The sequence below is a fragment of the Sciurus vulgaris genome, assembly GCF_902686455.1.
Source record: "Sciurus vulgaris genome assembly, chromosome: 5".
NCBI lineage: Eukaryota > Metazoa > Chordata > Mammalia > Rodentia > Sciuridae > Sciurus > Sciurus vulgaris.
Window position 1 is genome coordinate 13835812 of NC_136465.1, and position 15207 is coordinate 13851018.

Here is a 15207-nt window from a genome sequence, read left to right on the forward strand (position 1 = left end):
GCAGCTGGAGAACTGGAGGAACCAGAGGCTGCACAGTCCAAGAGGCAGAAGCCCCAGAACAAGAGGGATGAACAGTGCTACCCTAGTCCAAGATCAAGGCTTCTGGAAACTCCCTGGAGAATCACTGGCAGAGTCCGCCTTGGAAGAGTGAAGAAGCAGGAGTCTGCTATCCTCCGACAATTGAAGCAGCGACCAAGAACCCGTTCAAGTAGAGCCGAGCTTGCACGTGCGTCTGCTTCCTTGTTCTTCCAACTTTTTTCCATCTTATTGGCGGTGCCGCCCACACTTAGGGAGGGGCTCCACTTCAGTTCCTATCCCACATGCCAATCATTCCTAGAAACGCCCTCATGGACACACCCTGAAGCCTCTTAATCATAAGGATCTCTTAATCCAATCAAGATGACAATTCAAATGGACCATTACATCAGGGTTCAGAGGACTTCCAGGGTGGCCAACATGTGGTAGTGGCAGGAGGGTGGCACCCTGGCACCTTCCCTGTACTTTGCCATGTGCACCTCTTCATCCAGCTGTTAATACCCTTTCATAAACAAGTAAGGCTTAAAGTAAGTTATTTTGCTGATTAGAAGCCAGGTCAGATAGAAACTGTGGGTAACTTGGGAAGCTCCCACTTGCAATCGTGTCTGAAGGTGGGGGCAGCCTTGCAGGACGGAAGCCTTAACCCATGGGGTCTGCAGTAACTGGCTCAAGTCAGAAGAGAGCAAGTTGCAGGGCGCCCAGCTGGCACTGGAGAAGTGGCAGTTGTGGTGTGTCTGGTGTCGGGATGGTCTGCGTCGCCTGCTCACATATCACAGGAGAAGGGAGGTGGGTTTGGTTTCCAACTCTTCACAGCCTGAGGTGATCCTACCTCATGTCCACCCTTGCTGTCACCACCTCCATCACCGCCAGTCCCCAGTGGTAGACTCCTATGACTGCAGTAGTGAGCGAGCGGGGCTGCCAGGCAGAGCCAGCTCTGGTCAAATGACAAAGTTTGTTTTCAAAGCCTCCACCGAATTCTTCCTCCACCCTGTCCCCTTATACATCTGGCCCTCCCCTCTGAGTCACCCTGCCCACTTCCTGTCTTCATTCATTCTGCAGTGGAAATGTGATGCGGTGTGTTGGCTCTTCAGAGAATATCTGCACATGACGCTTGAGCTTTAACTGTGCATAAAAACGTTGACCCCTCTTCAAGAATTTAAGGAATGAGGAAAGGTATTTTGGGTCAGGAGCTAGATGCCCAGTCTGATAGGATTTGGGGTGAGGATTGCCATAACGTAAGATGGGGAAAATCACAGGAATCAAAGAGAAAACCCAGAAATAGTCTAGAGAATTAGAGTCCAGAAACGTGACAGCAAAGGGTCCTGCATACCCCCCAAGTGCAGACCCCCATCACAGAGGCGACGTCAATTCAGTTCACTCAATACCATAGCTTTTGGCCTCCCAGCCACACACCAGCCTCCTAACATCTTGTTGCAGCCACACAGTGTGCGTAGAAGGGGCAGAAGTGATGTCCAGGGACAAGGAGCCCCTCACCCTCTCGGACCAGCATAGCTGAGTGTAGACTGCGGGCCACTATTGGAGAACCAGTGGCCCTCCCCTCAGGCAGGGGAGGAAGTTGATGGTCTCCGTCACAATCAGAGTTGAGATGAAAGCCTAGCAGAATTTCCTGTTAAATGCAGATCACAGGACAAGGCTGATATCTGTCACACTCCAAAAAGGGCATGGTCTCCCCAGTGCAGGGTGGATGCTCAGGGCCAGTGGCAGGGCAGAAAGGCACCAGGCAGCTGAGACTGAAGAGACCAGCAGCATATTAGGACCCCCATGAAGGTAAACCTTGGCTCCAGCACCTTGGTTGTTTTTGTTTTCTTGCTTTTGTACCAGGGATGGAACCCAGGAGCACTTAGCCACTGAGTCACATCCCCAGCCATTTTTAATTTTTGTTTTGAGACAGCGTCTTGCCAAGTTGCCGAGGCTGGCTTTGAACTTGCAATCCTCCTGCCTCAGCCTCCCAAGTCTCTGGGATTACAGGTGTGCACTACCATGCCACAGAACTCTGGTCTTTTGTGGAAGGTGCTGAACTGAGGATTTTCTAGCAGACAAAGACAAAGAGCAACACGAAACCACCTAAGGAGGCTCATCTAGTCCAGGCCATTTCCTTTCAGCCCGAGTCCCTACTGCACACTTCCCTAGGGCCTCCCTGTGCAACCCTGTGGATTAGTCTCTCACGAGGTCCCAGGCCTTAGACTCCTCAGATCACTGCTCCCAACCTTTTTCCTGGCTGTCTCACCTGCAGCTGCATGTCCAGGATCCTAACAGGCCGCAGGTCAGCTCCCGGTTGCACTCAATCTCTAACCTGTCTCCCCCACAGGGCACGGCAGATACCACGTGCATAACCGGCATTGAGACACGTCAGTGCCAGGCTAAGATAGCACAATCATGTGGGCAAAAGAATTAGGTCATTCACCTAATACAGGGAGATCAGGCAACAGAAGACAAACATGACCAATGGACCAGCAGCACACTCCGCAGCCAAGGAAGTAACAACAGCCAGTCCTGCCCCAGGGCAGGAGGACCAATCAGGTTAGCCAATTAGCTTAACTGGCTCTCCTGCAGCTCAGGACTCACCTTTTCCTGTGGCCTTAGGGGAAAGAACCAAAGTGTAGCTCCATGGGGAGCCACTGGAGGCAGGAAGACAGAAAGAACTTGACACAACCTAAAGAAAACACAGGACAAGCACTAGGGTTCTCTCTTTTAATTATTTACCAGATAAAAAAGAAAAAAATAGTGATTGTTTCTCTTCACCCCCAACATTTCTGTTTACCAAGGTGGAATGGGAGAGAAATTCCTTGAACAGTGATTGGAGCGCCTGGCCTGAGGCCAGTTCCTCTCCTCTGTTCTCCTCCACCCCAAGCAGGAGGGGCAGGGCAAAGGGTCCAGGCAGATTCCTTGTACCTGGCAGCAAGTGGCAGTGTGGCGGTCACCTTTTTTCCCCCTTGCCGGAGCATTCAGACCCTCTCCTTCCTGCTCCTCACAGCCCCCTCCCCAACTCATCAAAGGAAGTGGGAAGATGGGACCTCGAGGGGCGGGGCGGGGAAGCACGCGGAGGTCCGGCAGAGGGCCACAGCCGCCCGCTCCTATTGCACATCCTGGCTCAGAGGCCCTCCCTGAGCAGTGGACTGTGAAACTGCTTTCTAGATTTAAACAAGGAGCCTGTTTGTGTGTGCCAGGCTCAGGAAGGGGAGGTCTGGTATTGTGTGGCTTGTTCTGGAAAATATATATATGTGTATATATATTTTTAAGTTATTCCATGGTGGGGCCAAAGCAAAAACTTTGCCTCTTTAAAAAAAAACATATGGGCTTCAGACACCTTGGGAGCTGTGTAGTCACCTGGGCTTCTCCCCACTCACATTCAAAAGAGCAGGAATAACCTTCCCCTGCCAGCAGATCTTCTGCTTACAATGGAAGAGGCTGTGTTCGCCAATCACCGGAGCCCCCAGCCGGCTGTCACACCCTGAGCCACTCCGGCACAACCTTTTTCTGAACACCTGGAGAATGTGACAACCCTGGGAAAAAAATCTTGTACACTCTATGTTTCTCCACGAAGCAGCAGCTGTTAAGTCCCCCAAATAAACCGTGTGTTTGGTGTCCATTCTCATTACCAGTGAAGCTAGAGAAGGACGGGAGGAAGCTGTTTAACAGGACGACAGCACACATTCCTCTCGAAAGCCGCGGGGCTGGGAGAGGACCAACCTGGCAGAGCCGCACAGCGTTCACCTTCGCTGGCAGCTGGTGGGTGAAGACAAACCTGACTGAGCCAATGGCAAGAACTGCAGGCTATGAGACGACAGGTCAAACACAGAACTGTATAAATTGTGGCACTATAAAGATGAGAAGGCAGGTCCATGACACCAGCTGGAGCAAGGCTGTGGAGCATCGCTTCCAGAAATCCTCTGTCCTGTTGTAAGTGGGAGCATCCAGACACGTCAGTGCTTCTCCGTCCTCCTCTTCCAATAAATTCTGAATGCTTCTCATTTAAATTACTATATACACACACAAAGCTGGTCTCTCTTTTACATGAGGGTCCTTCGTTGAGGGTCCTTCAATGGCTTTAGAGAGCTGGTTCCAATTGCCTTTTTGGAGATTTACTGCTTGGGACCAAACCTGCAAACAGAAGAAATGCCAGCACTGTAACAGGAGGATCTTTAAATGAAAGCATTCTGGGGATTTAAAGGACTGAGTCTTCATACAAATACCAAAACCCCCCTCCATTTGGGGCTTAGGTACTGGGAAAATTGAATACATAGGCAAGAAACCATCAGTTCTATGCCTGGCTCCTTTGTCAGCCAGAAGGTCACATGCCCACCAGCAACCCTGGGAAAGAGCTCCATACCTCCCTCTGATAAGGACAGTTTCTCAAGTTCAGCTTCAAGTTCAGCATCCGAGATCCTAGGGTTAGGCACACTGTTGGTATAAAGCGTCTCATGGGGGTTGTCGGGCAGGTCCAAAGGTTCTTTGGTGGTGTCCTGAAGGAGGATGTCCAATTCCTTCTCCAGTTCCTCACTGTCAAAATCTAGGAAGAAGAGACAATGTAAGAATACAATAACTCTGGGGGCGGGGAATGCATTCAGGCATCAAGAACTGGGCTTATCAAAATTCAGCTCAGCTTACAAGACACCTCAGTCTCCTTGTAGGTTAAAGGAGTCATGTGAATTGGGAGACAAATATTCTTTTTCTAGGAGATAGGTATACCCTGCCAACCTCATGGAACCAACCCGCTTCCCCTTGTCCTTGAAAAAGGACCTGACAGTCAGAAGCCTGTAGTAAGGACCACTGGATCAGAACGGCTGATCAAGGGTGAAATGGCAATTCCCTCTAACTACTCCTGGATGACCTCAGAGGGGCCTGTCTGCACCAGAAAAACAAGTCCACTGTCACAACAGTCACAGCACAAGGACGTAAAGCCTCTCAGAAAGGAAGAAAGGAAGGAAAGAAAGAAGGAAAGAGCGCTTTATCAACTTACCTAAACCATTGGTCACCCCACCAGCCAGAGTCTGAGAAACTTCGTCCTGGGTGTCACACAGCTGCAAGACACAGTGTAAAGCCCTGAACTGGGAATGGTGGCTGGGAACATCACATAGTCTTTGGGGGGAAAATGTTCAGGATTACAAAGGATCTGAGAATCCAGGAATGGTTCTTTAAGGTCACAAGATTATGAGTTTAGAAAAGAATGGCTGCAAAAAGGCCAAATCTGTCTTCTGAAGCTTGTGTCCCTCCCTGGCCCCTTCCTGTACCTCCTGGATCTGATCCACAAGGCTCTCTGCCTTCTCCACTGTGACATCCTTCATGGAGAGCTTGAGGGCTCCCACCCCCGCTTGGTAGGCATTGAAAACCTAAAGAAAAGGCCAAGTTATCAGTGCAAATGACAAACATTTAGCAAAATACAGACAATACTGCTTCATCACTCGAGAGTGCTTTGGGGTTTTGCTGGTCACCAAGTCTGATTCACTGCACACCAAACTTCCTGACAGGGAAGGCAAAGGCAACCCCAGCCACACCCACAGAGAAGCCAGGCTGCTTCACAACAGCATGGCCCTCCCTGGAGTGGGGATGAGCAGTGTGCGCCGGAGACCAGCCAGGTGCTGGCACAGAGGGGATGTGGCTACCATCTGATCTGTCTGGGAGGCATAGATGCGGTCCAGGATGCCTTGAACAGTGTCCAGCTTGGCATGGAGGGCCTCAATGCGCTTCTCTGTCCGTTGCTTGGCCTTGAGAGATCTCAGTGCCTAGGGGACATGAAGACTTAGGTCAGGCTGGACATGGCAGGCCAAAAAGAAAGAGAAAGACAGCTCCTTCCAGACAAGAAGACCTTCCCAGGCCTACTTCTGTCTCATAGGTAAAACGGGCAGACCCTGCTCCCCTGACCCCTAAGCAGGTGGGGGGTCAGTGCTCTGAGCTGCTGGGCAGTTCTTGCTGCCAGACCAGGATGCTGCCACACAGCTGGATCCGAACTCACCAACTGCTTCTTTCCTGCTCGGCATGCCCGGCGGGCTTCCTCTTTACACCTAGGAAACAAAGGAAATGAAAAGGAGTGTGCCACAGGATAGGTGGCATGGTCCCCAAGAGTCCCTGAGAACAGCACTGAGTGAAACCGATTTCAGATCTGAGGATCAAATCCACTCTCCCTATGGCCAAAACTGAGGTGCCCATCAGTCCCCTGCCAAACTCGGAAAGCAAACTGAGATGCAGCATGTGTGTGTGGAAAGCAAGATGACCAAGGAGAAGCTAAAACCCTCAGGGAGAAAGAACGAGCAAACGTGTCCACCACATGGGAGATGATGACCGTGGACGTACGCCTCTGCCTTCCCACGTGCCTGCATTTCTCTCACTGAGGCACAGAGTGATAGGTTCTAATTCAATGTCTGTCTGTCCTTTTAGAGGGACCCTGGTACAGGCATCCCAGGGAGGGAGCAGGAGCCCTCAGGGTGAGCCCTGCAAAGGCACAGACTTGTGCTGCTCCCTGATGCATACCACATTGCTAGGATGCAGCCAGCTGGATGGGCACTGGCTAACAACACCAGCATGGAGAAGCACAGATAGGACATGAACAGTCACCATCTTTGGGGAGGAACTGACTCACATTTTTCTCCTTTGTGTGTTTTTTGCATTGAGCAGTTAGTGCTTTTGTCATCAGCCAATAAATAACTGTCTCTCCTTTGTGAAGAGCCCCAGACATCAGTGATTTGGGCGCCACGCTTGCCCAGCCCTGCCTGGCTCGGGAGTTACCTCTCGGCTTCCTGGGATAAGGACTCCACCTTGCGCGAGAGAAGCTGCTCACTCTGCATCAGCTGGTAGACCCCAACATCTACATCGTTGACAGGAGACACCTTGGCATGTGGCCCCCGGGCAAACTTCACAATCTGGGGACAGAGACAAATGACTGCAGCCCCTCGCTACATGCTGAGAAATTCCAAGCAGGCGTGGGGAGGTGCATGCATGCGATGAACGGATGCTCTCCCCACCTTCTCCCCATTCTGCTCGAGGACAGTGACTCTCTTCTCCTTCTGCAGCTGCAGCAACACCAAGTAAAAGGTCCTCTCGTCGGGGCAGGAGTTAGCGCAGAGGGTGCTAAGCTCTGACAGGGCCACCACGGGGTGGGAGGAGAGGGGCGAATGCTGGTACAGGCGGTACACCTCCTCCGCCTTTTCCTGCAGGGGGTAAAGGGACCCACAGCCTGGTCACTGCCGCGAGGCAGTACACCCTGAGCCTGAGCTCCAGAACCGCCAAGACCTCAGGCAAGAGCAGGAGCAGCAACCCCACCCCACAAAGTAGCAGCGTCTTGAAAAGGAAAATGGATATGTGTAGTTTTCAACTTTGGAAGAAAGTTGGCGACTAAACAAAAGGAGGCACATGAAATGCCAGCTTCCACCTGGCACTTGACATTTCTGCCTCTCCCTGGCCTGTAGTTCCTCCAGTGAGGAATGGGGGTGGGGGCACAGAATGGGCCCTGAGCTAGAGCTGAGCCCAACTTGCAGCCCAGCCAGTGTGATCCTCACTGGTCATCAGCATCCCTTTCACAAACCAAAGAGGGCAGATGAGATCAGGTCTAATTCCCTCCCATTCTAGTCTCTCCATTTTATACCAACTGGAAATACTGCAGACATGAATGTCACTGAGCCCATAAAGTCTTAAGGGAAAAGTATGTGAATAAAACAGGGACATCAGTGAGAAGGTTAAGAACAAGTTCCAAGAAGCAATGCCACTGTTTCCAGACGGGACAATTACTTCTGTAAACAACTATTCACCGATATATGTGTAGGGTGCTACGAAAATACAGGGAAGGAAACGGGATTTGCAAGTTTACTTTTTTTGGTATTGGGGATTGAACCCAGGTGCATTTTACCACTGAGCCACATCCCAGTCCTTTTGATTTTGAGACAGGGTCTCACCAAGCTCCTGAGGCTGGCCTTGAACTTGCCTTCCTCCTGCCTCAGCCTCCTCAGTTGCTGGGATTACAGGAGTGTGCCATTGCACATGGCAAGAGGTTTCCTTTTAAGAGTTGTGGAGCAGAATTCTGAAGGGTGAGTAATCCTGAGGTGAAGCAGGTGGTGGGGGTACCTCAGGAAGAGCAGCGACCATGAGCACAGGAGTGTGTCCATGGGCATGTTCTGATCTGGAGAGGAAGGCAGCAAGGGCAGAAGTGCTTCTACGCCACGCAGAGTGGAGTATCTTATGCCCGGTCCTTTGCTCTCCAGTGGTGGGTGGTCACACAGAGGGACTGCCGGGACTAGAGCAATGGAGGGGCTGACAGCTGGGAAGGATGACTGTAGAGTCAGGATTACAGGTTAGGAGACCATTTACACAGCAAGCCATGGGGCTGAAATATGTGGTGAACAGGAGAGATGAGGTGGATTCAAGCAGAACTTAGAAGAAAGTTCAAAGTAACTAAATACGGGACTGAAGGAAGAAGAGGCCTAGGTTCCGATCTGAGTGACTGGTAGACATGACGCTAATAACTATACGAAAAATGCAGGAAGGAAAGCCTATTTTAAAGGGAAGATAAAACATACCATTTTGGATATGTTTGGGATGCCTGAGGGGCATCCAAGAAGAGACCTACGGCAGACAGCTGGATCTACAAATCAGAAGCTCAAAGGAAACAGCAGGGGGACCAGGGCAGCACAGAGAACTCACAAAGTCCTCAGCACACAGACAGTGATCAAGAGCCCAGTGCAAGTGAGACTACCCAAGGACACTCAGAAAGGGAAGTAAGGAGCTGAAGGAAGATAGTATTTAAGCAGTGAAGACCTAGCAGGAAAGCTTAAAAAAGAAGCAAGGAGAACCTGTGGTGAAAAGTGAAGATTCAAGGAAAAGGGAAATTTTTAAAAGAAAGTGGTCATAGCATCAAAGATAGCAGAAGACTTTAATAAGACAGAGAAAAAACTTTTCATTAGATTTGACTGTCTCAGCAGATAATAACCCCACAAAGCTACTGTGGTAAGGATAGTTTGGTGTCCACATACAAATAGACTAATGGTATACAGCATTAATGAAAGGTATCGAGAAAACGGCTGTTTGGAAAACCAGAGGGCTTTTCCTCACCACACAGACAAAAATAAATACTCAAGTATTGAAATCTAATGGAAAAAGTAACCACATAAAGTAACTAAAATATAACATAAAAGAATATCTGATTTGAATTTGAGGCAAAAGATGCCTTTCTAAGACCAGAAATTCAGTAGTTAGAATAGGAAATGTAAGAGCTCCAATGCATAAATGTAAAAACGTCTGGATGTTAAAAGACACTGGAAGTTAAAGTTAAGCAACACACTGGGAAACAATGTTTACATCACTAATGCCAAATGAGTTTTATGTATCTATCTCCAATACTCAAAGAACTACAAGTTCATGAAAAAAGACAAATGATGTGACATAAAACAGGCAAAGGATTTATGTGGGTGATTCACAAAAGGGGAAGTCAATGGCCAGCAGACAGGGAAAAAGATGTTCAACTCACAAACAGGAAGTAATTTAAAGGACAGATGTTGCCCAGAGTGGATAAGGACGTGGGGAGATTAGGCTAAGATACTCTTGATGAAGAGTTTAAATTAGTACAAACTTGAAAAGTATTTGGGCAATTTTTGTTAAAAAGGAAAAGACATATATGCATTTGTAGAAAGTCATTCCATGAAAATAAAAGTGCAAGTACACAGATGTATGTATAAGGCTGTCAAACTGCATTTATTTTAAAGGAAAAATGGAGAGAGAAATTGGAATGACTTAGATGTCCTGTGGGGAAAGCGTTGCATAACTTATAGCGTATATACAGATTATTACAGAGCCATCAAAAAGAATGAAGTGGACCCATATTGTGCAGAACCTGGAAAAATGCTCATGATATATTAAAGTGAAAAGAAAAGCAGGTCGCAGACCAACTTTATCTGCAGGAAAAAAAAAAATGGAGTGAATATACACATATTCATTCATTCAACCAATATTTACTGACTGTCTACTATGCACCAGGGACAGTTCCAGGGTCTAGGAGCTCATGGAACTTCTCCCTTCTCGTAGGAGCATCAGATGACAAACAAGTGAACAAGTAAGGTTTTTCAGTTAGTAGTAAATGCTAAGAAGAAACTAAAATGAAAGGTAACACAATACAGAGAATAACAGAGTCAATAAGAAGACATGTCTATGAAACACACACACACACACAGGAGAAAGAACACACCCAAAGAAATAGAAATGGAATGAACAGAAAGAAAACTTTCACTTCTTTGTATAGTTTTTTAAAATAGCAAAGAGATGGGCAATTTTCACTTTTTTGTATTTTTTTCAGTACTGTTTTAAAGAAAGTAAAAATTTACTTACTGTTTTCTACATCTGAACCTGGGAAAAAGCAATCTCCCTCATGATCAGGCTTTCTTTTCATATCTAGATCCTTTTAAATCCAGAGAGGTCTCTTTCATTTCACAAATATAAACAAGTCCCCATCCCCCAAGACAAAACAGGAGTCACCATGTATCTGAGAGCAGAAGTCACTGAATGAGATGTGAAGTAATGTTTAGTGATGTGAAATGGGTGTACAGTTAACAGTACTGTGCTCCTATAGAGCCTGAAGATTTATTTTTCCACCTAAATATCTCTGAACAATTCCTGTGAGTTCTGAGAGAACTACGTACTTCCCCACCCACCCCCATTCTCTACCTTTGCTCTCAAAAAGATTAGAACTCAAAAACCAGATCTGTGTGGCTCAGTAGATGGCCCTCTTCTTGCTCCAGGTTGAAAAACATGTGGGGTAAAGGACTGAGAAGAGGACCTATACTTGGCCCAGAAACATGCCACGCATCCTGTAGTCTACATGGGAACCATAACTGAGGTCTGGAGAGAAGGCCTCTGGGAGGTAAGAGGGCCTGAGTGGGGAGGGGTAAGGAAAATGTGGGCTGCTCAGACAAAAGTCACAGAGGACAGGGAAGACTGGTAGACTCGGGGAAATAGATGCTTCTCTTGGGATGGGGATTCTGAGCTGGCTCCAGCTATCTGGAAACCTCCAGAGACATGCGAAGGCTCTAAAGTTGGGCCTGAATTTAAAAAATAAGCACAAGGGCAGCACACTTTCACTACCTGGTGTTCAGTCAACTTTTAAACATACACAAACTTAAAGGTTCCTACAACCTCGTCCACAGTAGTTTTGGTGGGAGCCCAGGGACCATAAAAGAATCCACCTGTAATGGGAAAAGACTGGTGGGCTTGACAGATAGAGAAGGAGAACATCAAAAGAGAAGGTGACGGAATACACAGAGCAAGTGGCTGGCTGATGGGACATGTGACAAGATGGACAGGGAAAGATTCAAGAGCAAGTGTGGTCAGAGGAAAGGCCACTTCACCTTCAGAGCGTGGGAGACAGAGGGCTGGAGGAGGTTATACCTGAGGTGGAAGCACAGAACACTGAAGCCCTGGGTGAAGAGTCCAGGAGAAGGAGGAGGGCAAAGGATGGGTGGGAGCGTAGGGGTGGGAGGGAAGAGGAGGGGCCAAGAACACTTGGCTGTACAGTGGCTTTGAGGGCATTCCACAGCTTGTCAGGATGACAAGGACAGCGGGGCTGATCTAAGGCTGTGGATCTGCTGTGTGACTCCTGGTGTGGAACAAGAGTTGCTGCAGGCACTGAGATGGCACTAGTCGCACAACAGTGTGTGGTGTGGCCTAAAGGGAAGAGTGGCCCAGGAGGAAGCTGGCTGAGCAGGAGCCAAGAAGGCTGTAGGCGCTGGCTGCCTCTTGAAGGCAGAAGAGCAGGGATGGCCCAGGGCAAGCCATCAGTAAGCTGGAAGCAGGAATGAGATGCAGAGTGGGAACACAGAGCTAGTTTGCTAATTTAGGGGTAAGCAAAGCTGGAACTCACAGGGTTCTCAGAAATCCGGGGAATTTCTTGTCAGCAAACTACAAAAGGCAAAGTATCTCGTAAACCATAGTTTATCATTAATCCCTACAAATACCAGAGCAATCGGCTGCTTGTTACTGACAATTCCTAGACAGTGTCATCCTTAAAACATAATATTCTAACAAATACATAATGCTACCAAGTACAGTGCACAGGAAGTCAGGGAAACTCAGGTATCAACTCTGTCCCCAGGTAAAAAAGAGACAGTCTTCTCCTAAGAATGTACATGGAGGTTCCTGTCTCCAGGCCTCTCCCTTTTACATACGCACCTTGAGCAGCTCCACAGCCACAAGGACCTCCTCGGCTGGAACCTTATTATCCCCCAGCATGTTAGAAAGAGTCCACTTGAGGGGCTTCAGCAAGAAGACTCCAACCCCCCAGGAGATCCAGCTGCTGTCTACACTGGCCATGAAGTCTGACTCACGCTGCAGCTCCCCTCGACTGCAGGGAAAGAAGAAAAGCATGTGGTAGCACTTCATGCAATGTTCCCTTCCAGCCCCTACCTGTCCCTGGCCCCCAAAGAATTTTACCATCATCATGATGACCTTTCATTAGACGTCTATCCCATGCAGCTATCGGAAGCAGCACTATTTCTACTCCAGTGCTAGGCCTCACATCACTCTGCAGATAGAGTCATCAGCTTTTTAACTAATGAGGAAACTGAGGGTCTGAGATGGTAAGGAGAAAGCCAAAAAGAAGCCATGATTTGTCTGGCTCCAGAATACAAGCGCTTCACTGAGACTCCAGAGACACAGGGAGCTACTGGGCCTGCACTGAGAGTTCCTTTTACAGAGTTCAAAACAATTCAATGAAAACAATAATGATCACTGTCAAGTGCAAAACAGAAGGGAGAAGACAATGATATACAGGGACAGGGCTTTCTGCTATCTCTAAGCTAGGGTGGAGATGAGATGTGTTTCCTGGTCCTGGTAACATGACAGCTGCTAAATTCACTGAACACTTGCCATGGTAAGTTATATGTTAAGGACTATATATAGACACCTTCAAATTTTCACAATAAACCTAGGTAAAATTATCACCACCATTTTATAATTGGCCAAAGATGGCACATAATTTGTTCAGGACTACATAATTTAGCAAACAGCAAAGCCAGGATTTGAGTCCAATTGTCTGACCCTTAAGCAAAGTTAATTACTATGCTATGCTGCTTCCTTGGGGAAGTATCTCAGAAATTCCTCAGGTGTCAGACCCAGTCAAGCATCAGGCAGCTTCAGTAGAGAATCAGCAGTCAAGAGAGGGGGTATCAAGATGTTAAAGGTCTCTGGATAGGAAGAGGTAGATGATTGTCCTTCTACCATCAGGAGGACCATTCTGGTGTCATCCCTGAATGACTTCCTTGGCCACTCTCTGCACTGTTCCTCACTTCAGGCATGAAGCAAAATGTTTTCCACAGTACTTTTGTTTGTTTCAGAAAAGAGAATTTCAGAAAGGTTTGTACATCAAGGTTAGCCAACAAAAGGTACTGGGAACAGAAGTAGAGAAGACCACTTAATCAGGAAGTGCAGAAAACTAAAAATGCATATCAGAGTTGACTTTCTCCTTTTCTTCACTGAGGCAGGATCCATGCTAGGCTGGTGTAAGTATGTTAGACATAAGGTGAAGTACAAAAGATTTAAAATCTGAAGACCAGGGGGTCCAGTCTGGGGATACCTCTAACTAGCCCTGTGACTCTGAGTGAGTACCTCAATCTCTGTGACTCAGTTTCCAAGACTGTTTGCTGAGGATAATTACCTTGCCTTAAGACTTTTGAGAGGGTTGGATGGAATGGAACATGTAAAGTATCTACAAACTGTGAAGTGCTGTGCACCTACTAGAACTTATACAACACTGTGCCTGTCACACACCACCTACAGAGCTCTTCAAGACCCCAGATACTCAGCGAAATCCTCACTCTCCTATATGTCCTCTCTGGTTCAGTCTGTGCTAAGGGCAGGCCAGGAAAGGGCAGACACATAACCTGTGCCAGGGTTTGCTGGCAAGATCCCTACAGCCCTCTTCTCCATGAATTCTCTCCGCTTTGCTCTGATCTTCCTTGTTCAATCAATCCTATCTCCTAGACCTTCTGTTCAGAGGTAACTCAATTTCGGAGGCCCTTAAGAAATAACTACCTAAGGAGATTCCAGTCCTGACAAGTCATTGTCACCTCTGCCAGGCTGATTTCTCATCTGAAACCCGTCTAATCGGACTTCCCCGGCCTCCCGAAATGTCCCAGACCCCTCTTTCTCTCCCTCCAAACATTCCCTAGTCCAGCGTCCTCCTTGTCTTCCTCCCGGTTCGCCCACTGAACGCACGGTGGACGCCTACTCTGGGCCAGACCCCGAGCTGGGCGCGGTGCGCTGACGGAGGGCAGGACCGGGTCCCGGGCCTCGGGGAGCCGCCCCCCGCCCGCCCCGCCGCGGCCGCGGCCCGCCCCTCACCGCAGCAGGTCCTGCAGCACCGTGGCCAGCCCCAGCGGGACGCTGCCCTTGCGCTGAAAGGCCTCCTGCAAGTCCCGCAGACGCAGGCGCACCACCCCCTGGCGGCGGCTGTGGCTCAGCACCAACGGCGCCCAGAAGCCCATCTTGCTGTCCCAGTCGGTGCTGTTCACCTCGCGACTCCTCTTGAAGGCTGAGAACAAGAAGGACATGCGCTCCTCATCCTCCTCCCACTCGGGGGGCAGGAGGCCCGCCGGGTCTCCCCCGGCCGGGGCCTCGGCCTCCCGCTCCGGGGACCACATCGGAACCTTAGCCCCGCCAAGGATCCGAACACAACCCCGGCCCAGGTCCCCTTCCGCCCTAGATCCCTCCCGGCTTCCGTTCCTTGACTACCTCCTGCTCTGTCGTCACGTCACCGCCGCCCCAGCGTGAAATAAGTCCTGCAAGCACTCACGGCGCAGGCGTAGCGCTGAGCTCCCTTTGCCAGGAGGCGGGGTGATGACGTCATCTTCGGAGAGACGCAAAGCGTTTGCGCCGACCCCTCCTTCCACGGTCTTTGTGCGGCAAGAAGGGCCTTGCGCATGCGTAGTAACCATAGCGTTAGGCGAAGCGAAAGTCGCGCCCGCCACGTGGGGGAGCGGGTTTCAGGCGTCTGGTGCCGAAGTACTCCTGCCAGAGCGGAGCCGCCGGGGCCGCTGGTGGTTCTCCATCGGGGTCTCGGTGTGCAGCTCTCCGCCGGCAGTTCTTGCTTGGACCTTTCACGGTGATATCAGCGGACACACAGAACTGTCCCTCACTCGAGCTCCGTGACAGAACGCGCCCTTATTTTTAGAGATGCGT

At 49.3% G+C, this 15207-nt stretch overlaps 1 protein-coding gene across 3 annotated transcripts; it reads right to left on the reverse strand.

Annotated features, from left to right (window-relative positions):
* Positions 1–2734: 2734 nt before the first annotated feature.
* Positions 2735–14745, reverse strand: CHMP7 (charged multivesicular body protein 7). 3 transcript variants are annotated; one of them, XM_079141290.1, is made up of 10 exons: positions 14371–14744; positions 12202–12373; positions 7017–7202; positions 6781–6914; positions 6011–6059; positions 5661–5780; positions 5289–5387; positions 5018–5078; positions 4388–4567; positions 2735–4158 (listed from the first exon to the last, which is right to left on the reverse strand). In XM_079141290.1, the coding sequence occupies exons 1-10, from the start codon at positions 14667–14669 to the stop codon at positions 4106–4108; spliced, it is 1353 nt and encodes a 450-aa protein (XP_078997416.1). In that variant the 5' UTR covers positions 14670–14744; the 3' UTR covers positions 2735–4105. The 3 variants fall into 3 exon arrangements, with proteins under 3 accessions (XP_078997416.1, XP_078997417.1, XP_078997418.1); XM_079141291.1 differs by having other exon boundaries at positions 14541–14725; XM_079141292.1 differs by lacking the exon at positions 5018–5078 and having other exon boundaries at positions 14371–14745.
* Between the last annotated feature and the right edge of the window lie 462 nt (positions 14746–15207).

Coding starts and splice junctions, on each gene's coding strand:
- CHMP7 (XM_079141292.1), bottom strand. CDS start 14,669: ATGTGGTCCCCGGAGCGGGAGGCCGAGGCCCCGGCCGGGGGAGACCCG. Junction 7,203..12,201: donor TGGCTGTGGAGCTGCTCAAG/GTGCGTATGTAA, acceptor TACCCCCTGCAG/GAAAAGGCGGAGGAGGTGTA. Junction 5,388..5,660: donor CCTCCCAGACAGATCAGATG/GTAGCCACATCC, acceptor CCTTTTCTTTAG/GTTTTCAATGCCTACCAAGC.